General features: G+C 42.8%; 1 protein-coding gene across 1 annotated transcript in view; it reads left to right on the top strand.

Moving 5' to 3' along the window:
- Positions 1-27,500, top strand: part of LOC125307952 (arf-GAP with Rho-GAP domain, ANK repeat and PH domain-containing protein 1-like) — a 92,597-nt gene that overhangs the window by 9,274 nt on the left and 55,823 nt on the right. The window contains 2 exon segments of the mRNA XM_048264083.1: positions 159-1,146; positions 17,669-17,784. Coding sequence (XP_048120040.1) covers positions 263-1,146; positions 17,669-17,784 — 1,000 coding nt within the window. The 5' untranslated portion in view covers positions 159-262.

Genomic DNA, 27,500 nt, shown 5'->3' with positions numbered 1-27,500 from the left:
AATGATTGATGATGATGATTGATGATGATGATGATGATTATGATTGTAGTAATACCTCTACTGAGCCTGTAACAGTTACAGTATGTCTAATGATTGATGATGATGATGGTGATTGAGGACGATGATGAGTGTAGTAACACCTACTCTTTTGCCTACAGGTCATCACCATACTCACACTCCTGTTCCCTCTACCTCACACACACACACACAGATGATGTTGACCTCTGTCTGAACTTTGACCTGACCAGTGACCTGAGCGGAGATGTCGTTGTGGTCGTCGGCGCTGCCGGTGTCTGATTGGCTGGCAGCGTTGCGACTGGAACAGTACAGCGCTGTGTTTCAGGACAGTGGCCTGGTTGCCGTGGGCGACTGTGTGCACCTGAGCAACGAGCAGCTGGAGCAGATGGGTGTGTCCCTGCCGGGCCACCGTAAGCGTATCCTTGGCAACCTGCCGTGTGGAAGAGACGGGGGAGGAGGAAGAGGAGGAGAGGCAGAGGAAGAGGAGCAGGGCACTATGCCCATCCCCAAGAGCAGGACCAAGTTCTGCCACACACCCGCACACACACCCGCACACACACCCGCACAAACCCTCCAGGCTCCGTCTGAGGCTCCGCCCATCCCGCCCCGGTTGACCTATAGCCAGCCTCCGCAGTGCTTTAGCATGGCAACAGTAACCACAGCAACGGCTCTGGAGAAGCCCACTCCCTCTCCAAGGCCACGCCTCCCCAAGTCCCCTAAGAAGGACGCACCGACGCCCAATCAGCATCAGCCGTCTGCTGCTCCGCCCTCTCTACCTCTGTCTCTCTCTCCTTTTCCCCCTCCTTCTCTCTCTCCTCTCCCTCCCTCTCTCTCTCCTCTCTCTCCTTCTCTCCCTCCCTCTCTCTCTCCTCTCTCTCTTTCTCTCTCTCTTTCTCTCCCTCCCTCTCTCCCTCCCTCTCCCTCTCTCTTTTCCTCCTCTCCTTCTCTCCCTTGTCCTCCCCGGCCTCAGATCTACACCTGTATGAGCAGTGTTCTCTGGGGCAGTTGCCCCCTGCCCCCCAAGTCTTACCCCGTGGGTGCTGCCCTGGCTGGCTCTCTGGCGCCCCCTGTCCCCCGCCGACCACCTGCACCTCCACTACGCCCCCCCAGGACTCCGCCCGGCAACAGGTAAACCGCTCTCTTATTGGCTGCCCATAAATGAGCTAGGCATTCATTGAGAGGAGTTTCCGTTGACATCTAAGGCTCTATTTTGACAGTTTCACTTTGCCTTTGACTTCAAATAATAGGCGAGTGCAGAATGCATGTAGTCACAAACAGGTTTCAGTAAAGCAAGGTTTAGTGGAATCCCTGTTATGTGTTCCACAGTCTCGCATGCAAGCAGATTCCTTCAAATGTGCCGCTGACTGGCAAAATACCAATGCGCTGTTTGAAGTTGCGCCGCTCTTAAAGGGAATGACAGATGACACTCTCATTGGTTTAAAGGGTGTTACACCCAGGACACACCCATGACTAATTAAGAAACAGAAAAACAACCTTTGTGAACAATGTGCCCGACGTTTGATAACAAAACCAGCCCGAATATGAACTGAACCCCTAAATTTATTCAGCCTGGGTAGTATAGCCAAGGAGTTAGCGGAGTTGATTAGCCTCGGTAGTATAGCCAAGGAGTTAGCGGAGTTGATTAGCCTTGGTAGTATAGCCAAGGAGTTAGCGGAGTTGATTAGCCTCGATAGTATAGCCAAGGAGTTAGCGGAGTTGATTAGCCTTGATAGTATAGCCAAGGAGTTAGCGGAGTTGATTAGCCTCGGTAGTATAGCCAAGGAGTTAGTGGAGTCTGTTAGGAATCAGGCTGAGAAAGTTGAAAGTTCTAACTGTGAACACCGCAATACTCATTTAGAGGGCGATCAATTAAGAAAAGATTCTGTTCCACATCTGATGTGTGTGTGTGTGTGAGAGGGAGGGGAGGGGGGGGTTGGAAATAGAGAGTGGGAGAAGGGAGGGTAGGAAATGGAGAGAGAGAGAGAGGAAGAAGATGGAGGGAGGAGAGGAAATAAAGAGAGATAGAGAGAGAAATAGAGGGAGGGGTCATCAAAGGTCAAAGGTAAACTTTTTAATGTATCCGCAGCATTAAACACATGATCACCTCTGTAGCATTAAACACATGATCACCTCTGTAGCATTAAACACATGATCACCTCTGCTTAGTCTCTTGGGTACTCTACAGGCAGACATTATAAACAAATTGTCTTTGTGATTTTAATTCAAGTAGCAGTATGCTATTTACAGAAATGAAACCCTAACATGAGGGAAAATACATTTCTTGAATGGTGATTTACTTTGATCTTGATGGCTTGAATTTGTATCCTAAAATAGCAAAATGGGTTTTAATGAAGGAGCATATTTATTTGATTTGAACATTTATCCAGTTTGGCATCTGTCAAACGTAATTATGCAGTCAACGTCTCAAACAGCAATCAATCAATACAGTACACACACACACACACACACACACACACACACACATGTATATATAAACTTATATACAAAAGACACACAGGCACACACACAGACACAGACACACACACACACACAATATATATATTTACACACACACACACACATATATATATACACACACATACATACACACACGCACACACATACATACACACACACACATATATACAGACAGACACACATACACATACATACACACACACACACACACATTTTTCAGTAGGTCACACCCCCACACCCTTAGTGCAAGTGTGTTTGTGTGTCTGTGTACCGGTATCTGTCTTTCAGTGCTAGTAAATGCAGAAGGGTGTGTGTGCGTTTGTGGGGGGGCATTTCTCCATGGGTTGACTTTGTGGTGAATGTGATGTATAAGAGTGACACTCTTTAAGAGTGCTAATTAGGAGCTCAGAGATGTGTGTCTGTGTGTGAGTGTGTGTGTCTGTGTGTGTGTTTTGCACGTGTTTTGCACGTTTCCTGTGTAAGTGTGGTTCTCTTCATGCATATTTCTGTGTGCATGTGTGTGTCTGTGCGTGTGCTTTCAGAAAGGGCTTTCTTTGTGCTGTCACTGCCCCCTGCAGGCTAGACTGAGAACAACAGGGGAGAGTGCTCACTTCTGCTCTAGTCCTCTCTCTTCACACACACACACACACACACACTCTCACACACACACACACACACACACAGGCACACACACAAACACATACATGCCCACACACACACACACTTATATATAAAAAAAACACACAGGCACACACACAAACACACACATACACACACGCACATGCACACACATACACACACACAGGCACACACATACACACACACACAGGTACACACACAAACACATACATGCCCACACACGCACACGAACACACACACACACACACACACACACACTTAACACATACATGCCCGCCCACACACACACACACACACACACACTTAACACATACATTAACCTAAAGTGTGTTGAAACATGATACCGAGTGTGAACGTATGTCTCATAGCTCACCTCGGCTTGTCCCTGGACTCAGAAATCTGGCTCCTGGTTAGCCAATGCTACCAACACAGTGTTTCCTTGTGTAGCTTTCGGGCATCGACTGCCATGCAAATAAATCACTGTTTTACACCATTTCACGGGGGCTCAAAGTAGCTCCATACTTCATTGGTAGACTTCCGAGGGGGCCTTGACATTGAAAACAAGACATGGAGAACTTTGAAAAAGCACAGGTAGTTTTTTTACAAGGCGATTTATACAGACGGTACCTTAAGGAATTTTTACCGTTCAGCGACATTTTGAATTTAGTCACGCGATAAATGGGGGGTGACATGCGAACAGGTATGATAAGGGATCAGATTCCAAAAATAATTCAGTTGAAAATGCATGGATTCAGTTGCTTCCAGTAGCCAGAATTATTTTGGAATCTGATCATATCATACTTGTTGGGTTGGTACTAAATCGGCCCGACTTATCGTCCATCAAAATGTCGTCAACAAGAACTACCTGTCTGTCTTTATATCTCTTTAACTCACTATCAGTCTTTCAAAGTTCTCATCTTTTTAAATGGCAAGGCCCTGAAATCATAATAAGCACTGAAGCACCGTAAATAAGCTGTGTTATTACGAGCTAAACGATGCCAAGCGCCCTGCGAAATTTAATGGCGATTAACTAGCTAATTTCTGGAGTGCGGGGACAACCGAGGTGACTATGAGTTATACATTCACACTCGGTATCATGTTTCAACACACTTTAAGTCAAAATCACACTCCTTTAAGGACAGCTCCACCCCCTGCATCTTGTACTCACCAGCACCTTGGGACGGTTTCTCTACCCCTGCATCTCATTATACTCACCAGCACACTTAAGGACAGTTCCACCCCTGCATTATACTCCAACACACTTAAGGACAGCTCCACCCCTGCATCATTATGCTCACCAACACACTTAAGGACAGCTCCACCCCCTGCATCTCGTATTCTCGTTTTCTCTGCTGCTGCTCGCTCTCGTGGGACTGAGGAATCTGGAAAATCGAAGGTGGCGGTGTTTGCATCATGACGAACAGCAAGTGGTGTGATCCTAGAAATGTCACCGTTCTCTCAAAGTCCTGCTTTCGCCTCATCTAGAACATCCTAGCGATTGTCTGTCGACCCTTCTACCTGCCCGTGAGTTTGCCCGGTAATATTCAAGCGCTGTCTACATTACATTCCTCCACAAGCCAACACAGATGCTGCGGTTTCAGGGTGCAAGAAGTCTTAAATAGACAACAACACCGCACCCTGAAGCTCTGCGGCTTATTGTGGCCAGTGATTTCAATCAAGTACATCTGAACGGTCCATGCCTGAATTTATTCCAACACATTCACTTCCCCTGCGTGGTGACAACAAACTGGATCACTGCTACACACAGTTCAAGAACAGTGTTGTTGGTCAGCTGGACTGAAACCAATCAAGCCAGGCTACAGGGCGCCCTTAGCGTTGACTGGGAGATGTTCAAAGGCGAACTCTGCTGACATCAATGAGTTTACGGAAGTATCATTGAGTTACATCAATATGCTAACTGATTCCATCAGCCATGGGTGGATAAGAAGTGAAACGGCATTAAAGACACGCACCATGACTTATAATGCTGGGCTTATTTCCGGGTGATATGACGGATTACAAAACAGCATCTTATAGTTTCGTGTAGAGCTATTAAAGATGCTAAGCGGGCCCTATAGAGACAGAGTTGAAGCTGATTTCTTGGAGGGTGATCAGCACGAGTGTGGAAAGGACTCGAACCATCACTGGCTTTGAAAGAAAGTCCCCTCCTATGATGAATGTGAGTAAAGCCCTCCCTGATGAACTTAATGCTTTTTTTATGCTTTCGGTTTGACATGAAAACACAGACTATCTTGCACTAGCTGCAGCATGTGAAGCAAATGAGGATGCACCTTTCTGTGTCTCTGAAGTGCGATGTGAGCAATGCCTTTAGGAGGGTTAATTGTAGAAAAGCTGCTGGACGGATGGAATTTCTAACAGGGTTTTGAAATCCTGCGCTGTTCAGTTAGCTCCTGTGTTCACTTATATCTTTAACACATCATTGGCTCAAGAGACAGTTCCTACTTGCCTTAGGCAGTCTGTTATTGTTCAGTACCGAAAAACAAAGTCCATCATGTCTGAATGACTACGTAGTAGCCCTGGCGTCTACAGTGATGAAGTGTTTTGAAGCTTGTGAAAAACATTATCTGCTCATCCCTCCCTGCCTCCTTGACCCCTCCAATTTGCTTACAGAGCCAACAGGTCTACAGAGGATGCCATCTCAAACCTCATGCACACCTCCTTAACTCACCTGGAGGAGGATAGGAATTATGTGAGGATGCTGTTCATTGACTTTAGTTCAGCATTCAACCACGATGGTACCTCTCACCTTGGTCATAAAGATGAAGGCCTTAGGACTGAACACCACCCTGTGTCACTGGATATTTGACTTCCTCACCAACCCGTTCACAAGTGGTTAGAGTGGGGGGTCTGACATCTGACTCATTAACCATCAGCACTGGTGCTCCCCAAGGCTGTGTTTTGAGTCCACTGCTGTACAACATCTACACACATGACTGCAAAGCCAACAGTAGTCATACCTCCATCATCAAGTTTGCAGATGACACGGTGATCTTGGGCCTGATTAGTAACAACAATGAACAGCTCTACTTGGATCAGGTTGATGAGGTGGCACAGTGGTGTCAATCTAACAGCTTGACACTGAATATCAATAAAACCAAGGAAATGGTAGTGGATTACAGAAGGCAGCAGCAGAACTACAGTTACACCCCACTAATGATCAGCGGGCAACCTGTAGAGAGTCACAAGTTTTTTAAATACCTTGGTGTCACATTACTGAAGACCCTAACATGGACTGTTAACACTCAAAATGTTCTGAAGTAGTCCAGACAACGACTCTACTTCCTTCGTCCTCTACTTCCTTCCAAAGTTTCTACATCCATCATGAAGGCCTTCTACACTTCAGCGGTTGAGAGTGTTCTAACTGGTAGCATCATCACCTGGTATGGGAACTCCACAGTTCACAGTACTCTGCACAGAGTAGTGCGCTCAGCTGAACGTACTATAAGAACTCAACTCCCTGCTCTACAAGATATCTATTCCAGAAGAGTACTCTTAAGAGCCCCAAAGATTCTGAAGGACTCTTCTCATCCTAACAATGGATTATTCCTACCGCTGAAATCAAGAAGGCCCTATGTAGTCACAAAGCCAGAACTGAGAGACTCAGGGAGTTTTTTTATCCCCAGGCCATCCGAACTCTGAACTCACACTATACTGACTTTGCACTCATTCACTCCTCAGCACTCATGCCCCCCCCCCCCACACACACACACACACACACACACACACCTACAAGACTTTTAGCACTTTTACATCCCTCTCCTATGCTACAGACCTTTTATTTATTTTCTTATTTCATCCCCTGCGTCCAACACACACACACACACACACACACACAAATCTGACTTTCTCCAACTTTTGCACATCTCCATAGAACTTTTTATTTATTATTTTTGATTTCTCCTCCATCTACCCATGTCCTTGATTGCCTAGCCTTTCTGTATCCTTGTATCCTTGTATACTCACCAACACACTTAAGGACAGCTCCACCCCCTGCATCTCATATGCTCACCAACACATGGGACAGTTCCTCCACCCTGCATCTCGTATACTCACCAACACACTTAAGGACAGTTTCTCCACCCTGCATCTCGTATACTCACCAACACACTTAAGGACAGCTCCTCCATCTACCCATGTCCTTGATTGCCTAGCCTTTCTGTATCCTTGTATCCTTGTATACTCACCAACACACTTAAGGACAGCTCCACCCCCTGCATCTTGTATACTCACCAACACACTTAAGGACAGTTCCTCCACCCTGCATCTCGTATACTCACCAACACACTTAAGGACAGTTTCTCCACCCTGCATCTCGTATACTCACCAACACACTTAAGGACAGCTCCACCCCCTGCACATGTCTCTCACTAGGACCCTTTACAACTGCCTAGTCATTGAGAAGACATAGGGAGCTGGTTACATCCAGGAGCAGAAGCAAAAAACACGACCTCTCTTTTATCCCACGTGCTCTTAAACGATGAGTCATTTTATACTCACTGCACTTGTCCTCTTGATAACTTTAGCTTGTTTTATATATGCCCTTAATTATGAGTTTTACTTTGTTGTTTGACTAAATTCAAGACAGAAAAAAAAAAGTTTTTCTAATGTTTCTGGCAAACTAATGAAATGAAATCTGATCACACACACACACACACACACACACACACACACACACACACACACACACACACACACACACACAGATAGAATGTTCTGAGAACACCTCTCTGAAGATACTGATGCTGCCACAAGGGCTGCAGTTGTGTGAATGATTGGGTTTCATTTGGCCTGATGCTGTGGACAAACAACCTGTCTTTACTCTGTTCATGCTGTTCATGAATGTGTGTGTGTGTGTAAGTACTTTCTCTGTGTGTGTGTGTTTGTGTGTGTTAAGTACTTTCTCTGTGTGTGTGTGTGTGTGTGTGTTTGTGTGTGGGTGTTTGGTTTGATTGTGTTCTATTATAGTTTCTCACAGACACTCAGGAAGTCTAGTCACTTGTTCTAGTGTTACAAGTACACACACACTTGTTTCTAAATGCTCTCCCTACTTCCTCCCTCCTCTTTGTGCTCTCGTGCGGTTTGTTATAGCCCTCCCTCACGGCAGCCATTAAGCTCTTTGTCCTCCCGTGGCGTGTAAAAGTCATCCCTCTCTCTCCCTCTCTCCTTCTCTCCCTCCTTCTCTCCATCTCCTCGGTGTCTGTCTGATCTGTGGTGGTTGCTGGGGTAAGTGCTCATGCCGAACATGGCTAATTTGCCTTCACTTGCACTGTTTGTTTCCCCCGCATGCTCTCTCTCTCTCTCTTCCCCTCTTGAGGTTCAGAATGCCATGGTATAGTGTATGTGTGTGTGTGTGTGTGTGTGTGTGTATTTGTGTGTGTAAGGCTGTTATTTGTGTCTTTGGCTTTCAGAATTTTGAGGTTTAATGGTGTTCCGTTTTGGGCATACACCAGGTTCTGTGCAGAACTTTTTGTTTGGTTATGTATGTGTGTGTGTGTGTGTGTGTGTGTGTCTGTGTGTGTGTATGTATGTATGTATGTGTGTGTATGTATGTCTAATTTGTGTTTGTGTGTCTGTATCTGTGTAAGTGTGTGTCTGTATCTGTGTAAGTGTGTGTGTGTGTGTGTGTGTGTGTGTGTGTGTGTGTGTGTGTGTGTGTGTTTGTATCTGTGTTTGTGTGTCTGTGTGTGTCTGTGTGTGTGTGTGTGTTTGTATCTGTGTTTGTGTGTCTGTGTGTGTGTCTGTATCTGTGTGTAAGTGTGTGTGTGTGTGTGTGTGTGTGTGTGTGTGTGTGTGTGTGTGTGTGTGTTTGTATCTGTGTGTGTGTGTGTGTGTGTGTGTGTGTGTGTGTGTGTTTGTATCTGTGTTTGTGTGTCTGTGTGTGTCTGTGTGTGTGTGTGTGTGTGTGTGTTTGTATCTGTGTTTGTGTGTGTGTGTGTGTCTGTATCTGTGTGTGTGTGTGTGTGTGTGTGTGTGTGTGTGTTGTGAGTTTTCTCAGTCTCCTCTGTTCACCAGTGTCGTTGAACGGTTTCTGTTCGGTGGCGTAACGGTTTCTGTTCGGTGGCGTAACGGTTTCTGTTCGGTGGCGTACTGTATGTTCGCTGCAGGCTGTGTGGGTATTTTGAGAGTAGATGCCATTTGTGATGCCAATGTGGGCACAGCAGCCCTGCTGTTGCCAGGGCAGCGGGTACCCAGCTGTGATGCCAGTGGGGGCACAGTAGCCCTGCTGTTGCCAGGGCAGCGGGTACCCAGCTGTGCACCTCCAGTCCAGGATGCCCGCTAACAGCCCCTTCGTATCGGAGCAAAACAGGAACAAAAGTTGACACGTTGATTTGATCTGTGTGATTTCTGTTTTATCGGCCTGTGTGGTAGATGTAGTCTAAGTCATGTGGTTCACAGGTCACACACAGCTCTTGCAGGCGTCTTCAGGGATCTTCTCCACACAGACAGAGACCATGTCTAAACTCATGCAGAGACCATGTCTAAACTCACGCAGAGACCTGCTGCTGCTGCTGGTGGTGGGACAGGAATCAGCTGAACCAACAGGAGCATCAGTGGTGTTTTATTCAATACCACTGAAAAAATTGCAGACATAAGGGCTGTTTATTCAGGAATTATTATCCATTGTAATTAACGACAGGCAGAACATGTGTTTGTTGGCTCTTAGACTCTTAGATAGATAGATATCCACTGTAAAGAGTGTCGGTGAGGTCCTAGAGAGGAAGTTCCATTGCTCACGGCCCTTTTGCATTTCCTCTTTTGATGGATCACATGCAGAATGCTGTTCAAGCGAGCAGTGGTAGTGTAGCGGTAGCGTAGTGCTAGCGTTATGCTAGTGTAGTAGTAGCGTAGTGCTAGTGTAGTGGTAGTGTAGTGCTAGTGTAGTGCTAGCGTTATGCTAGTGTAGTAGTAGCGTAGTGCTAGCGTTATGCTAGTGTAGTAGTAGCGTAGTGCTAGTGTAGTGCTAGCATTATGCTAGTGTAGTAGGAGCGTAGTGCTAGTGTAGTGGTAGTGTAGTGCTAGCGTAGTGCTAGTGTAGTAGTAGCGTAGTGCTAGCGTTATGCTAGTGTAGTAGTAGTGTAGTGCTAGTGTAGTGCTAGCGTTATGCTAGTGTAGTGCTAGTGTAGTGCTAGCGTAGTGGTTAAAGAACTGAGTTAGCATGCAGTTGCCAGAAAAGTTGTGGTTTCAGTTCCTGGCTTCCACCGTTCCACACCAGCCCTGAGTTGCTCCTGGGACGATGGTCCTTGTATTATAATTGACATACTGTATGTAAGATAGAAGCGTCTGCTAAATGATTGTGTGTGTGTGTGTGTGTGTGTGTACATACTGTATGTAAGATAGAAGCGTCTGCTAAATGATTATGTGTGTGTGTGTACATACTGTATGTAAGATAGAAGCGTCTGCTAAATGATTGTGTGTGTGTACATACTGTATGTAAGATAGAAGCGTCTGCTAAATGATTGTGTGTGTGTGTGTGTCTGTACATACTGTATGTAAGATAGAAGAGTCTGCTAAATGATTAAATGTTAATGTAAACGTAGGTGTCTAGTGCAGGGGTGGGCAAACTTTTTGGCTCAAGGGCCCCCCTCACGTGAAAGTGCCCTGTGGGCCGCAGTTTGCCCACCCCTGGTCTAGTGTCAGGCAGGTCTGGGGTCAGAGCCATCGCCTCAGCCCAGAAAATCTGGAAAAGCTACTGGTCTGGACATTGTGATGCTGTAGCCTAGTGTCAAGTTAGCATTATCAGTATCTTAGCCAACGTGCACTGATATAGTAGTGTTGGCATGTTAGCATTATTGGTGTCTTAGCTGACCTGCACTAGCATTATCAGTATATTAGCTGACGTGCACTGATATAATAGTGTTAGCATATTAGCATTATCAGTATCTTAGCTGATGTGCACTGAATCTGATGCAGTAGTGTTAGCATTATCTATGTGAATCTGATCTGATGCAGCATGTTAGCATTATCTATGTCTTAGCTGACGTGCACTGATACAATAGTGTTAGCATGTTAGCATTATCAGTATCTTAGCTGATGTGTACTGAATTTGATGTAGTAGTGTTAGCATGTTAGCATTATCAGCAGAGAGGGTTAAAGCGGAGAGAGAGGCGCAAACGTTCGACAATTTCCGCGATCGATTATTGCAAGGAGGAGGGGGGAAAATCCCCCTTTATGCAGACCAGAGTAAACCCTCGCTGCACTAATGTCAATGAAGACTTGTGGAATTTTACCAATAAATTGGTCATTATGTCTTTCTGGATTTGTTGAGGGTTTTTTGGAAAATTTTGTCATAATCTGTAAGTGTTTGGGATCATTTGAAGCCTAAAAGTGTAATTTTTTTAGTGTTCGGATTTGTAATAAAATAACTTAATATCAGACCATGCTGCTACCAGTTACTGTCCGGTTGTTAGCATGCTAGCTATCCTCTTAGCTAAGGTAACATTTTAAACGGAGAAGTGTAATTTCTTTGAAATGACAACTAGCTGAATAACATTACTTACATGAATTAAAGTGGATAGTTTATACTCAAGTGAATTTGCAACAGTATATTAAGTTTAAGCGAAGTCCTTCAATTACTAGTCACTTGTTAGCGCATAGCTATATTGCCATAGCTACTCCCATCCACTTGTACAGCATTTTAAGCTAGCGTTAGCTAGCTAGCTAGCTCGGTTCACATGACCAATTAAATTATTCATATCATGTCCTAAAAAATGATTCATTGGTATCATACAAGATTATAGACAATAATACTGTGAACACAATTATGTTTATCTGTTCTTATTGCTTATTAAGAGAGAAAGTTTATTTAGTGACGTAAGGTGACACTCCCACTTATGCAGACCGGAACTGTCCCGTTTTGCTCCCATAGTAACAAATTACGTTGCTCTATCTTGCTAGTAATCAAGGATCTTTGTTATGGGTGTTTTAATATCTTAGCTGATGTGCACTAAATCTGATGCAGTAGTGTTAGCATGTTAGCATTATCAGTGTTGTAATGTCTCAGCTGATGTGCACTGAATCTGATGCAGTAGTGTTAGCATGTTAGCATTATCATTAGCTGATGTGCACTGAATCTGATGCAGTAGTGTTAGATAGATGGATGGATAGATAGATACTTTATTGATCCCCAAGGGGAAATTCAAGAAAGAAATTCAAGTTGTTCAAGTGGAAATTCAAGTGTTAGCATGTTAACTTTATCAGTATCTTAGCTGATGTGCACTGAATCTGATGCAGTAGTGTTAGCATATTAGCAATATCAGTATCTTAGCTGATGTGCACTGAATCTGATGCAGTAGTGTTAGCATGTTAGCATTATCAGTATCTTAGCTGATGTGCACCGAATCTGATGCAGTAGTGTTGGCATGTTAGCATTATCATTAGCTGATGTGCACTGAATCTGATGCAGTAGTGTTGGATAGATAGATACTTTATTGATCCCCAAGGGGAAATTCAAGAAAGAAATTCAAGTTGTTCAAGTGGAAATTCAAGTGTTAGCATGTTAACATTATCAGTATCTTAGCTGATGTGCACTGAATCTGATGCAGTAGTGTTAACATATTAGCATGATCAGTATCTTAGCTGATGTACACTGAATCTGATGCAGTAGTGATGGCATGTTAGCATTATCATTAGCTGATGTGCACTGAATCTGATGCAGTAGTGATAGCATGTTAGCATTATCATTAGCTGATGTGCACTGAATCTGATGCAGTAGTGATAGCATGTTAGCATTATCATTAGCTGATATGCACTGAATCTAATGCAATAATGTTAGCATATTTAATGTTTCACTGCTGATGCAGTAGTGTTACCATTGTCTGCTGGACAGAATCATAGACTCACTCCCATTTGGCCCGTTTGGTGTGTTTTTGTATGAATATCAGTATCATTAGCTGATGTGTACTGAATCTGATGCAGTAGTGTTAGCATGTTAGCATTATCAGTATCTTAGCTGATGTGCACTGAATCTGATGCAGTAGTGATGGCATGTTAGATAGATAGATGGATAGATAGATAGATACGTTATCACACTTTATTGTGTGCTGGACAGAATCATAGACTCAGTCCCATTTGGTCCGTTTGGTGTGTTTTTGAATGAATAGGTTACGCAGTGCGTGTGTGTGTGTTAGTGTTGTCACAATACCAAAAATATGACTTCAATACAATGCCTGCCATAAATATCTCGATATTTTATACTGAAACAATACCACGGCGAAATCTTAAAATATCTGGATAAGAAAGGATGCACACCTCCTCCAGGTGTATTGAGGTGCACTTTTGTTGTGTGTACGTCAAAGGTCAACTCTGGGTTCATCATCATTAAGTTCCTATATGGTTATTAAAGGCCGCACTTTTTATACAAAAGTGTTTATTGCACAGACATGTTTCGGCATAGTGCCTTCTTCTGTGTGCTATTGATTACTGCTAATTATTGTTGTAAACTTAACACTGAGTGCATTTTAGGTAGCTTGATAAAAATGCACTCAGTTTTAGGATAAGCTACCCAAAATGCACTCAGTTTTAAGTTCATAGTCTACCACCAAAGTGTGTTGAGTCCTAATAATGGCAGCTAGGCCTATAATTAGGCTGTATATATAGCACTTCACAGACAGACATATCCCGACCTTTTTAAAGAGTTCAAAGAGCAGCACGTTATCGAATGTGATGGAAAACCCCATCATCATCTCCTCAGTTATAGGCTATAGCGTGAGTGAATATATTATGGTAATATTGGTCATGGCATGTCAATAATTATTTCGTAGATCTACATTTGATAACGTGCCGTTCTTTGAACTCTTTAAAAAGGTCGGGATATGTCTGTCTGAGGTGCTTACTAGGGGTGGGCGATATATATTGTCTGCGATAATATCGTGATTGTTGCTTTAACGATGTGCAAATTGACACAATTGATCGAGTATTTAAATTACTTATGGGGAAAAAATACTCGAAATCACGCACTGAAGACTCATACATTCCCAGGAGGTAGGCTATGCGGGAGAAGTGCAGAGCAAGTGTCACGTGATCACTAGTGGGTCACAACGTTGTCCCACTCAGCCTAATGTTTATTTTGTGCAGCGAGAGTAGCCTACTTGGGATTTTATGCGGCTACTTCTGTTCAAGTAGCATTGATGAGACAGTCACGTTTTTTCCTACACGGTATTTATATGGAGAGACAACATTAGCCTTTGAGTATTTTAATAGTCAGTTGTAAACAAATAACTATTCTCATGTAACTCTTTTGTAAATGGACTGAAGTTCGCTCTAAATATCTATGTTTACTGATTATGCTAACCGTTAGCATCTCTATGGGATTTCTCATATACATTAGGCATAAGCTAACGCATTCGTTTCTATTCTGTAACTTGTAATGCTAGCCTACGTGATTGCTCTAAAACAAAACATAGAAGGAAATAACTGAGATGTAGGCTACTCTGTTGGTCTGCTCTTAGTTTTACAGTGAATCCTATGTAAAGGTTTGAAAGGAACTTCAGCTTCAGACTTTCTCTTGGGAAACTGTTAGGCCTATTCATCTTCTCTAATGTAGCTGGCTAGACCATGTCATTGCCACACACACAAATGGGGGCAGAATTGGAAATGTGTCATAAATGTGACAATAAAAAGTCACAGGTTAGGTTATTGGTTATTATTGTAATGATGCTATTCATAAGTAATGAGCTGTAAAGTAACTCACACTTAAACAATTTTTTTTTTTTAAAAGGATATCGACTAATTATCGTTATCGTCAAAATCACAAAAAATATCGAGATATTATTTTTTGTCCATATCTCCCACCCCTAGTGCTAACGTGTTCTAAGTTCTATAGACGGGTTTCCCGTTTACCAACCAAACTAGATGCGCGCGCAGACGTGGGGCAGAAGACGCTTGGTGGCCATCCACAACATTATAAACCAAATAGTCGGCCACTGTAAGCTAAAATCGCAATTTTTTTGTATACTCCTGTTGTCTTAATGATAATAACATCTCATTTCAGAACGGAGTTTGCCGTTCATTTGCATTATTAATATAACATCGTATTTTGTAATTTTTGCACTTGGCAAGGCAGGTTCATCTGGTCAGTTTTTGAAACGGCCACCCCAGTGTATTGAATAAATACAGATACTGTGAACAAACACTTCTAGCCTTTCCAGGAATATTTTTTATTATTACACATACGTCATGATCTATTGTATTGCAGTTTGGACTAGACACCAGAGTCCTTGTCATTATTCTTGCCTCACTAAATGCCACAAATATTGTCCTTCTTTTTGGTGTTATGGAAATGGCCACCCTATGTGTGTGTGTGTGTGTGTGTGTGTGTGTGTGTGTTTGTGTGGCTGCTGTCTCTATTCAGATGAAATAGAATAAAAAGGTCATTGACTCGACAGATCTGTGGGTCACATAGTCATGCTCACATGAGAGAGTGTGTGTGTGTGTGTGTGTGTGTGTGTTTGAGTACTTGTGCATAAATAAATTAGGTTGTAGTGAGTGAGGTTGTTGAGGTCATTAAAAAAATTTGCCAATGAATTTAGGGGAATATGTGTCATCAATGACCGTTGTTGTGTCATCATGTGTATATACACACACACACACACACACACACACAGTGGGGCCAGTCTGCTGACAAATGGTATTGTTTTTTACCGGAACTCCCCATTTATTTATGTGTATGTGTGTGTGCGTGTGTGTGTGTTTGTGTGTGAGTTTATATGTGTGTGTTTCAGTGTCTATTGTGAACATTATTGAGGATGACGCAACATGTTATAGGACATATAGCAACATGAGTAGGATTCTAGATTTAAGCAATAAGCCCCGAGAGGCCGTAGGTTACGCTGATCCTACAGCAGCTAAGGGGCGTTGTTAGGCACGACGCGCTAGCGGAGTCATACGGACTCGAGTGGCTTATTGCTTTTCGAGACGCAGCTACTTTAACTTTTGTATCAAGTTATGGTAGTGCAGTAATATAGAACGAAATGTGGTCAAGGTGTATGTTTATGCTGGATTTTACAACGGCATCGAACATGATTCAGCCAATCACAATCAAGGACTGGAACTATCAGTTTTAGAATGTACATTAATTACTGGTATTACACAGCTTAAAAGCTTGTCTCTGTGTGTGTGTGTGTGTGTGTGTGTGTGTGTTAGTCAGTCTGTGTGTGTGTGTGAGGGGAGCAGGGGGTTAAAATTAGTCTGTTGCTCCACATTAAAGTCTGTATTGAAGAGTCTGTTGTTTGTCAGTGAAGTCTTGCTCCATAGTGAAGTCTGTTGTTTGTTAGTGAAGTCTGTTGCTCCATAGTGACGTCTGTTGCTCGTTGGTGAAGTCTTTTGCTCGTTAGTGAAGTTTTTTGTCGCTAGTGAAGTCTGTTATTTGTTAGTGAAGTCTGCTGCTCCATACTGAAGTCTGCACTCAGAAGAGTTTGATGCCCAGCTGCCACAGCTCTAACAGAGAGCTACACACACACACACACACACATTACATACACACATACAAACACACACATTACATACACACACATACAAACACACACACACATTACATACACACACACACACACACACACACATTACATACACACACACACACACACACACACATACAAACACACACACATACAAACACACACACATATACACACATTACATACAAACACACAGACACACACACACACACATAAGGAGTCATATTAGTACTGTGGTGCCAGTAATCTCATTTTTTAAATATTTGCGGTGTTTGTGTGTTTGTAAAGCTAAGTGATTTAAAATATTTGCGGTGTTTGCGGTGTTTGTGTGTTTGTAAAGCTAAGTGATTTTGCATACTAAACAAAGAGGACGTGGACATGTCATTTGCAAATGGGAAGTACACCAGTTCGTCTGTGTGTGTGTGTACCAGCTGGTGTGCCTACGTGTGTGTGTACGTATGTCAATGTATGTGTGTGCATGTATGTATGTGTGTTTCTGAGTTTCTGTGTGTTATAAATTACAGCGTTTGTGTGTGTGTGTGTGTGTGTTCTAATCGACTGTATTATTATTTACTGTGTGTGTGTGTTGGTGTGTGTGGGGGTGTGGGACCGGTATGCAGTGTATGGTTCTCTTCCTCGTTTTGGAAAAAGGTGAGGGGGTGAGTGTACGCATGTAGAGACTGGCTCTAAGTCTCCGTCTGGACACACACACACACACACACACACACAGACACATGAGCGAACAGCAGCAGAGGGAGCAGGAGCAGCCGAATGGAGGCACTCTCTTGTTCTTGCTCCTCTTTCTCTTTGTCTGTCTCTCTCTTTCTTTTCTCCTCTTTCTCTCTTTCTTTCTTTCTTTCTTTCTTTCTTCCTCTCTGTTTATTTCACTCTCTTTCTCTCATGACATTTCAGAGTAGATTTTTTAATCAGAGTGTTTGGAAGGGAGGGTGTGTGTGTGTGTGTGTGTGTGTGTGTGTGTGTGTGTGTGTGTGCACTTGTGTAAGCTGTTGGACTCTCTCCGCCTCACGGCTGACCTCTGACCCTGACTGTCCCGACAGCAGCGCTCCGGTCCATGACCCCATAGAACCCCCCAGTGGACCAGGCATTCCACCACGGAACCGACTGCCCACCACTGCTCCAAAACGCAGGGTTCCGCCGCCACCTGCCAACAGCAGTGAGTAGCCTACACACCTTCTACTCACTAGAGTACACACCTTCTACTCACTAGAGTACACACCTTCTACTGACTAGCCTACACACCTTCTACTGACTAGAGTACACATCTTCTACTGACTAGCCTACACACCTTCTACTGACTAGCCTACACACCTTCTACTGACTAGAGTACACATCTTCTACTGACTAGAGTACACATCTTCTACTGACTAGAGTACACACCTTCTACTTAAAGGGTTCTGACTAGAGTACACATCTTCTGCTTAAAGGGTTCTGAATAGCTGTGAGTACACACCTTCTACTCATTAGAGTACACATCTTCTACTGACTAGCCTACACACCTTCTACTGACTAGAGTACACATCTTCTACTTAAAGGGTCCTGACTAGAGTACACATCTTCTGCTTAAAGGGTTCTGACTAGCTGTGAGTACACACCTTCTAGTCATTAGAGTACACATCTTCTACTGACTAGCCTACACACCTTCTACTGACTAGAGTACACATCTTCTACTGACTAGAGTACACACCTTCTACTTAAAGGGTTCTGACTAGAGTACACATCTTCTGCTTAAAGGGTTCTGACTAGCTGTGAGTACACACCTTCTACTCATTAGAGTACACATCTTCTACTGACTAGCCTACACACCTTTTACTGACTAGAGTACACATCTTCTACTTAAAGGGTTCTGACTAGCTGTGAGTACACATCTTCTACTGACTAGAGTACACATCTTCTACTGACTAGAGTACACATCTTCTACTTAAAGGGTTCTGACTAGGTGTGAGTACACATCTTCTACTTAAAGGGTTCTGACTAGGTGTGAGTACACATCTTCTACTTAAAGGGTTCTAACTAGAGTACACACCTTCTACTTAAAGGGATCTGACTAGAGGACACATCTTCTACTTAAAGGGTTCTGACTAGCTGTGAGTACACATCTTCTACTTAAAGGATTCTGACTAGCTGTGAGTACACATCTTCTACTGACTAGAGTACACATCTTCTACTGACTAGAGTACGCATCTTCTACTGACTAGAGTACACATCTTCTGCTTAAAGGGTTCTGACTAGCTGTGAGTACACATCTTCTACTGACTAGAGTACACATCTTCTACTGACTAGAGTACACATCTTCTACTTAAAGGGTTCTGACTAGGTGTGAGTACACATCTTCTACTTAAAGGGTTCTAACTAGAGTACACATCTTCTACTTAAAGGGTTCTGACTAGGTGTGAGTACACATCTTCTACTTAAAGGGTTCTGACTAGGTGTGAGTACACATCTTCTACTTAAAGGGTTCTAACTAGAGTACACACCTTCTACTTAAAGGGATCTGACTAGAGGACACATCTTCTACTTAAAGGGTTCTGACTAGCTGTGAGTACACATCTTCTACTTAAAGGATTCTGACTAGCTGTGAGTACACATCTTCTACTGACTAGAGTACACATCTTCTACTTAAAGGGTTCTGACTAGGTGTGAGTACACATCTTCTACTTAAAGGGTTCTGACTAGGTGTGAGTACACATCTTCTACTTAAAGGGTTCTAACTAGAGTACACACCTTCTACTTAAAGGGATCTGACTAGAGGACACATCTTCTACTTAAAGGGTTCTGACTAGCTGTGAGTACACATCTTCTACTTAAAGGATTCTGACTAGCTGTGAGTACACATCTTCTACTGACTAGAGTACACATCTTCTACTGACTAGAGTACGCATCTTCTACTGACTAGAGTACACATCTTCTGCTTAAAGGGTTCTGACTAGCTGTGAGTACACATCTTCTACTGACTAGAGTACACATCTTCTACTGACTAGAGTACACATCTTCTACTTAAAGGGTTCTGACTAGGTGTGAGTACACATCTTCTACTTAAAGGGTTCTAACTAGAGTACACATCTTCTACTTAAAGGGTTCTGACTAGGTGTGAGTACACATCTTCTACTTAAAGGGTTCTAACTAGAGTACACACCTTCTACTTAAAGGGATCTGACTAGAGGACACATCTTCTACTTAAAGGGTTCTGACTAGCTGTGAGTACACATCTTCTACTTAAAGGATTCTGACTAGCTGTGAGTACACATCTTCTACTTAAAGGGTTCTAACTAGAGTACACACCTTCTACTTAAAGGGTTCTGACTAGCTGTGAGTACACATCTTCTACTTAAAGGGTTCTGACTAGGTGTGAGTACACATCTTCTACTTAAAGGGTTCTAACTAGAGTACACACCTTCTACTTAAAGGGTTCTGACTAGAGGACACATCTTCTACTTAAAGGGTTCTGACTAGCTGTGAGTACACATCTTCTACTTAAAGGGTTCTGACTAGGTGTGAGTACACATCTTCTACTTAAAGGGTTCTCACTAGAGTACACACCTTCTACTTAAAGGGTTCTGACTAGGTGTGAGTACACATCTTCTACTTAAAGGGTTCTAACTAGAGTACACACCTTCTACTTAAAGGGTTCTGACTAGAGTACACATCTTCTACTTAAAGGGTTCTGACTAGGTGTGAGTACACATCTTCTACTGACTAGAGTACACATCTTCTACTGACTAGATTACACATCTTCTACTGACTAGCGTACACATCTTCTGCTTAAAGGGTTCTGACTAGGTGTGAGTACACATCTTCTGCTTAAAGGGTTCTGACTAGCTGTGAGTACACATCTTCTACTGACTAGAGTACACATCTTCTACTTAAAGGGTTCTGACTAGCTGTGAGTACACATCTTCTACTTAAAGGGTTCTGACTAGGTGTGAGTACACATCTTCTGCTTAAATTCTTAAATTTCAGCCCCATTTTGAGTGTTTTGCCCGACATTGCACATCATCTACTTAGGAGGGCACTGCTCCCACATACTCTGGCCCATCATCAAATGCTTGACCTCTTTGGAAAGCTTAGACCCAGTAGAATTCACAGTCAGTATGACTGTGTGATGTACTGGCATTGAGTTACAGAGGCTCAAATGTAGTTTTTTTTTTTGAGCCAGTAACATACATCTCTGGAACTGCCCACATTTGGGCCCTCTAGGTCGCTTGAAATGGCCTTGAAACACAATTGAGGCCTGAAACCAGGTGTTGTGAAGCTGTATCTCAAAGTAGATGACTATAGAGTAAAATATGGAGTTTTTTATAAATGTATTTGTGTTCAAATACCTATGTGTTTAGCTCAGTGTAATTTTTAGAAAACAGCCACAGTAGCAGATTCATGTGTAATAATAATCCCTTTTCTTTGATTCAATGACCGTTACTGCCATGTAAACTAGAATCTCCAGAATGTTAGCTTTCATTTGACACCAAGATTGGTAAGAGTTCACCACAAACTATCCAATGCAAGTGTGTTCTGTCCCCACCCCTTTATTCTTTTTACACCAATGACTGCGTCTCACACCATGACTCAGTCAAGAACTTCAACTTTGCAGATGACACCACAGTACTAGGCCTGATTGACTGCAATAATAAAAAACGCTTACAGAGCAGAGGTATCCTTACTAGGAGAATGGTGCACTGTAAACAACTTAAGTTTCAACCAAATCTCCAAAACTAAGGAAATGGTAGTAGACTTCCGCAAAAATAGAAATGGGCTTTCACCTCTGATCATCACTGACCAAACCATAGAGTGGGTGAACAGTTTCAAGTTCCTGGGTACCACCATCTCCTCCAACCTCAAATGGGACCTTAATGTTAACCACATTATGAAGAAGGCTCACCAGCGTGTGTTCTTTCTTTGCCAACTGAGGAAATTCAAGGTGTCTAAGGCTGGAATGAAGGACTTGTACAGAGCTGTGATGGTGTTCTCACATTCTGTCACAGTCTGGTTTGGTAAAAATATAGCCATTCTGCCCTTGTGCCCATACTGTGCGTTTGTTGTGATTTTAACCCTTTAGGCGCCAGAGGTTTTTTTCCGAAACGATCAATTTTGACATCTTCATTTCAAAAGGCTATATCTTAAAAGTGATAAGAGATAGAGACTTTCTGTAAATTAGAGAAATATTAAGGATGACCCAAAGTGTATGTAGAGATTAAATGTTTATATCTAATTTGCATATTATGACGTCATATGGTGGCGGCCATCTTGGATTATAGAATTTTCATGAAAAGTTGCATGTTTGAATGATAAAATGCACCACTTCTTTCCCCCCAAAATGTCCCTCACCTTCTGTATGCTATATTGCACAATACTGAATGCTCAGGTAAATAGTAAGTAGTGAACAAACTGTGTAAATCATTACTAATAAATGGCAGAAACAAACCAAATGCATGTAGCGGTAGACTGGCCTTTTGCTGTAGAGATTTTCCATTTACTACATACAGTAGGCACTCTGATTCCATGTATGGGGGCACATATATATTATTCAGATGACACACAAACACAAGTAGACAAGACCTGTTTAGTTCAAAAGCTCATTTGCCACGGCAAGGCACAGATCAGGAGTGAGATGTGAGACAAGACAAGAGACAATGTTAGTATTTTTTTTCTTTTTGTTGTTTTTGTTGATGTTTTTTTGTTTTTTTTCTTAGCTGACAAAGACACACACATCACAAGGACATGAACACACAAAAAGGAACACATAGTGTACTGTATGTCCTAAATGATCAGGGAAGTAGATAGCAAATCAACAGTGTAAATCATTACTAAATGGCTGACTTATTTTTTTTTTTATGTAGCAGGCCTTTTGCTGTAGAGATAATGACTCCCTATCCCTATCCATACAGGGCCGGCATTCCCATCATCTTGTGATAGACTATGCATGACCTAATGTGTGTGTGTGTGTGTGTGGGAGAGGGAGAGAGCGTGTCACCACCTCCACCATGCGAGCAGCATGGCCAGATCTGCCTCGCGCGCGCCGAGTGGAGAGAATTTGCGCAGCTCGGACTAGGCCTACTGTCATTCTCATTGCGACTCCCCACACTGCCACAACGTTCCCCCCTAACTGTCCTATGAGCACTTCGACCTCGTCTAACATACCCAGTGGCATTAGACAAAGGCTCCACCACGTTACTGTCGCCGCGATTGTGGAGGTACACGTTCAGAAGACAGAAGCTAGCGCTATGGATATTAGGCTACCTCCAGCCTCGTTCGCCACACCACTAACACCCTGCTAACTTCCCGATGAACACTCCGAACCCGTGAAACATTATTCCCACCAGTGACATTGGGCAAACGAGTCAACGTTTGTGCTTGGTGTAAACTAAACTATGGAGTAAACTCTCACTTTGTCCAGCTGCATCATTGCAAGGCAGGGACGCATCTGAAGCCTCACTAAACGAATCACCGTCATTTTCTGAAGGGAGATATTCCCCTTCAGAATCAGGGTCCGCGAATAGAAGACCCAACACTTCATTTCAGGTAAACTTTTTTGATGCCATTAGGCGATAATCTAATGCAAATACTTCACTGGCGTTGACAATATCGCTCTGACAAAGTGGCTCCTCACCGCACACTAGCTCGGTATTTCATGCACTGATTCAATGCGCTGTAGCTAGAAAGTTTTGTTTAAAGCGTGTCCTTTTTTCGACTCAGGGATGACGTATGACATGTCTGCCATCTAGTGGAGTGGAAGTCGAACGAAATATGACACCCTATTTGACTAAATCGGCCGTTTTATTCAGTACCGCATCTTGTCGACTATAGTCGCCTGTGGCGCCTAGAGGGTTAAAGAATCAGAATTGCGAATTTTAATGCAGGTTTTTAACACGGCATGGCCATTGTGTATCGGACCTAGCAACAGTAACAGGAATGCAGGACTTGACAAAGGGTGAACGGCCGAGAGATTTGCATATTAATGGAGTATTGTGGACAAACCAAGGGGGCAGGTGAACGTTCGGAGAGCGTAGACACTATGGTGGATCTGAGGCTAAATAGTAGGCCAGTTCACCTAGCCATCCCCATTGAACCCCATTCAATTTTGGCGCCACTTTGACATCAAATAACATTACAGCTGAAGTGTTTTAAGCCTTTATATGAACTTTTTCTATTTTCGCAGTAATACAACATTGTGTGATTGGCGTCATAACCTCGTAACTGACTTACCGGCTGAGTAATAAACTTTTTTCCGAAATCAATGCTAAAGTGACGTAATAAGCATACAACCAGAGTGGGTGAAAGCGTCGCAGAGGAGCAAAATAACCGTATTCTCTGGATAAGAATGAAAGCATCTGAGCACAACATTTCAGCGAAGTTTTGATGGACTGACAGTAGCCTAGGCTATGAATGTGGCGAGTGCTGTTTATATTAAATCACATTTATCTACGAACAACTAGGACATTTAGAACAGTAATGTAGACATGGTGGTAACAAAGTAAGTGGCTACATATGGCTATATATCTCGGTGCAGCTATCACAAGAGTTACACGAGTCAGACTACGTGTCTACGTTACATTTACGTCCCCTAAGCCTGCGCAGAAAGCCTTGTCGACCAACAGGAAACGGTTGAAATTTGCTTCCCCCGCCTCGATTGACGTCTACGAGATGACTCTGTCCATATCTTTTACTGTCTATGGGACACACATTGTCTACTCCCAAACTGATACAGTGTGGACGCGAATCGGATTTGACCTGAAAATCTGGATCAAAACTGATGCGGCCTAGTGTAGTAGATATAGCCTCAGTGTGACTAGATGTTATCTTTAAAGGTGTTGTGTGTAAGTCTTACTAGCTGCGATCTTTAAAGGCCATGTGTAAGTCTCACTAGCTGCAATCTTTAAAGGCCATGTGTGTACGTTTGAGTAGTTGTGGGTAGGGGTGTGCAGTACGGACAAAAATAGAATCTCGATACATTTTGTGATTTTGACGATAACGATAATTAGTCGATAGCCTCTACAAATTGTTTTTAAAAGTCTAAGTTTCTTGCAGCTCATAATTTATGAATAGCATTACTATGATAAGAACCAATAATCTGTGACTCCAAATCAACCATGTCACTCTATGACACATTTCCAATGGTGCTCCCACCTGTGTGTGCAGCTACATTAGCTGAGCAGATCGATAACAGCGTCCCAAGAGAAAGGCTGAAGCTCCTTTCAAACTTTTACTTAGGGCTCAGTGTAAAACCGAGCAGTCCTACACAGTAGGCTACACCTCAGTTATTTCCTCCGATGTTTAAGAGCAATCATGTAGCATTACACAATTTTAATGGTTAGCTTAAGGCTAATATATATGGGAAATTCCATAGAGATGCTAACAGTTAGCATATTAAATAAAAGTAGATATTTAGAGCGATCTTTAGAAGAGTTCTTAGTTTATAATTATGAAACAACTGACTGAAAATACTTTTTAGATTTCTGGCCAAATAATACTGTGATTCTTTAACTCATCAATGCCACTTGAAGTATGGGAGAACTGAGGGCGCAAAATAGAAACATTACTGCGTGTGACCACATGAAACCACTTGCGATCATGTGACTTGCTCTGCTGCAGCCAGAGAGTTCTGCTCCCGCTTCTGCTGTTTCCACCTTCTGATTTAGTGAATGTATGGGGTTTCAGTGTGTGATTCCACCTTCTGATTTAGTGAATGTGTGGGGTTTCAGTGTGTGATTCCACCTTCTGATTTAGTGAATGTGTGGGGTTTCAGTGTGTGATTCCACCTTCTGATTTAGTGAATGTATGGGGTTTCAGTGTGTGATTCCACCTTCTGATTTAGTGAATGTGTGGGGTTTCAGTGCATCATTTCAAGAGTTTCAATACTCAATAATGTCAATTTGCACAAACAACAATCGCGATATTATCGTCAACATTATATATTGCGCACCCCTATTTGTGGGTGTTAAAGATATGGTGTGTAAATCTGAGTAGCTGTGGGTGTTAAAGGTGTTGTGTGTAAATCTGACTAGTTGTGGGTGTTAAAGGTGTGATGTGTAAATCTAAGTAACTCTGGGTTGTGAGTAGGGATGTAACGATTACCGGTATAATGGTAAACCGCGATAAAAAGGTTGACGATAATAATTACCATTTTCATTTTATCACGGTTGATTACCACGGTGTGGAAACCATGTGTTTAATCCTTCCCAGCTTCATCCAAGCCTGCTTTTGACTTACAGTAGGCCTGGTACAATGAAACAAAACTGGTACCCTACTGATTCTGTTATCTACTTGATGGATTTAACTGTGGCACAAAGCTAATTAAACATCATATATATATATATATATATATAATATATATATCTATATCTATGATTAAACATGAAAGAGGAAAAAGTGAATAGGACAACACATAATACCACGTTAACGTTATGCTATGAATTAAGAATGCTCAGCTCAGCCAGGTTTGTTTGTGCAGTCAGGATGTACACTGTAGGCCTGCACCAGAATAGAGGAATCACATCTACTCAGTAACCATTTTTTTACCCTCCCTCAGCACCCCCAGGTGAAAATTCATCCCTGGTTAAATGTTGCACTTTTGATAAGGTTTTGCCTATATTTTGTAATATAGTAAATGCTGTCACACTTTTTGAAACTATTTCAGCTTGTGTAGGCCTAATAGTGCTTTCTGAACATATTGAACACACTTTTAAAAAAAACGTGATAATACCGAAAACCGTGATCATTTTGGTCACTATAACCGTGAGGTTAAATTTTCATACCGTTACATCCCTGGTTGTGAGCTAAGTGATCTCAGATTGCACCAGAGCATTGCTATAGTTTCACAGCCTTAGCTCCTCCCCCAGGAGTAAACAAAACAAAACAGGAGTAAACAAAACAAAACAAAACAAAAAAACAAACATCACCCTTCACAAGATTTGCCCTCGGGGGCCCCCCTCTGGTTGAGAAGCGCAATAATAAACAAAATAAATATGCGTCTTTTGCAAGAAAGTATGAACATAACTCTGATATAATATAGAGGGAATGCACCAACAGCAGTCTGTACAAAAAGATCTCTGAATTCCTGTAGCATAGCAGCTCTTTTGCGTTTCGATTTCAGAAGGGGGCCAGTTTCCTACCCGAAACACACACACACACACACACACACACACACACACACACACACACACACACACACACACACACACAGTCGCCTGCAGAGGGCCACTCAGACAATGTCAAACAAAGTGCGGTTCGTCATGTTATGAGGTTATGCACCGTCAAAATGATTTGATGTCAAGGTCAAGTGTGCCTTTTATTGATAGTTATTTGTGACATTGTCAGTAGGCAACTTTTGTCGCTGGGCAGCCACAAAATTGGTTCCATATGTTCTAATTAGATCATGAAAATGTTGTTCTCCAGAAAAAAACAATATTGTTAGCCAGTACCAATGGGAATAAGTATAAGTATATATACTCTTTTGATCCCGTGAGGGGAAATTGAGTCTCTGCATTTAACCCAATCGGTGAATTAGTGAAACACAAACAGCACACAGTGAACACACAGTGAGGTGAAGCACACACTAATCCCGGCGCAGTGAGCTGCCTGCTACAACGGTGGCGCTCGGAGAGCAGTGAGGGATTAGGTGCCTTGCTCAAGGGCACTTCAGCCACGGCCCACTGGTCGTGGGGTTTAGTGATTTGCTAGTGCCAGTGTGATCTGATGAGTGACAGTCATGGATTCATGAGGGTCTCTTTAGGTACTGATGGGGTAATGGGAGGGGTCTAGTTCCTTTAGGTACTGATGGGGTTATGAAAGGTCTGGTTCTCATTAGGTACTGATGGGGTTATGGGAGGGGTCTGGTTCTCTTTAGGTACTGATGGGGTTATGGGAGGGGTCTGGTTC

The sequence above is a fragment of the Alosa alosa genome, chromosome 15 (genome assembly GCF_017589495.1).
Source record: "Alosa alosa isolate M-15738 ecotype Scorff River chromosome 15, AALO_Geno_1.1, whole genome shotgun sequence".
Taxonomy (NCBI): domain Eukaryota; kingdom Metazoa; phylum Chordata; class Actinopteri; order Clupeiformes; family Clupeidae; genus Alosa; species Alosa alosa.
This window is presented reverse-complemented; position numbering and strand designations above follow the sequence as displayed.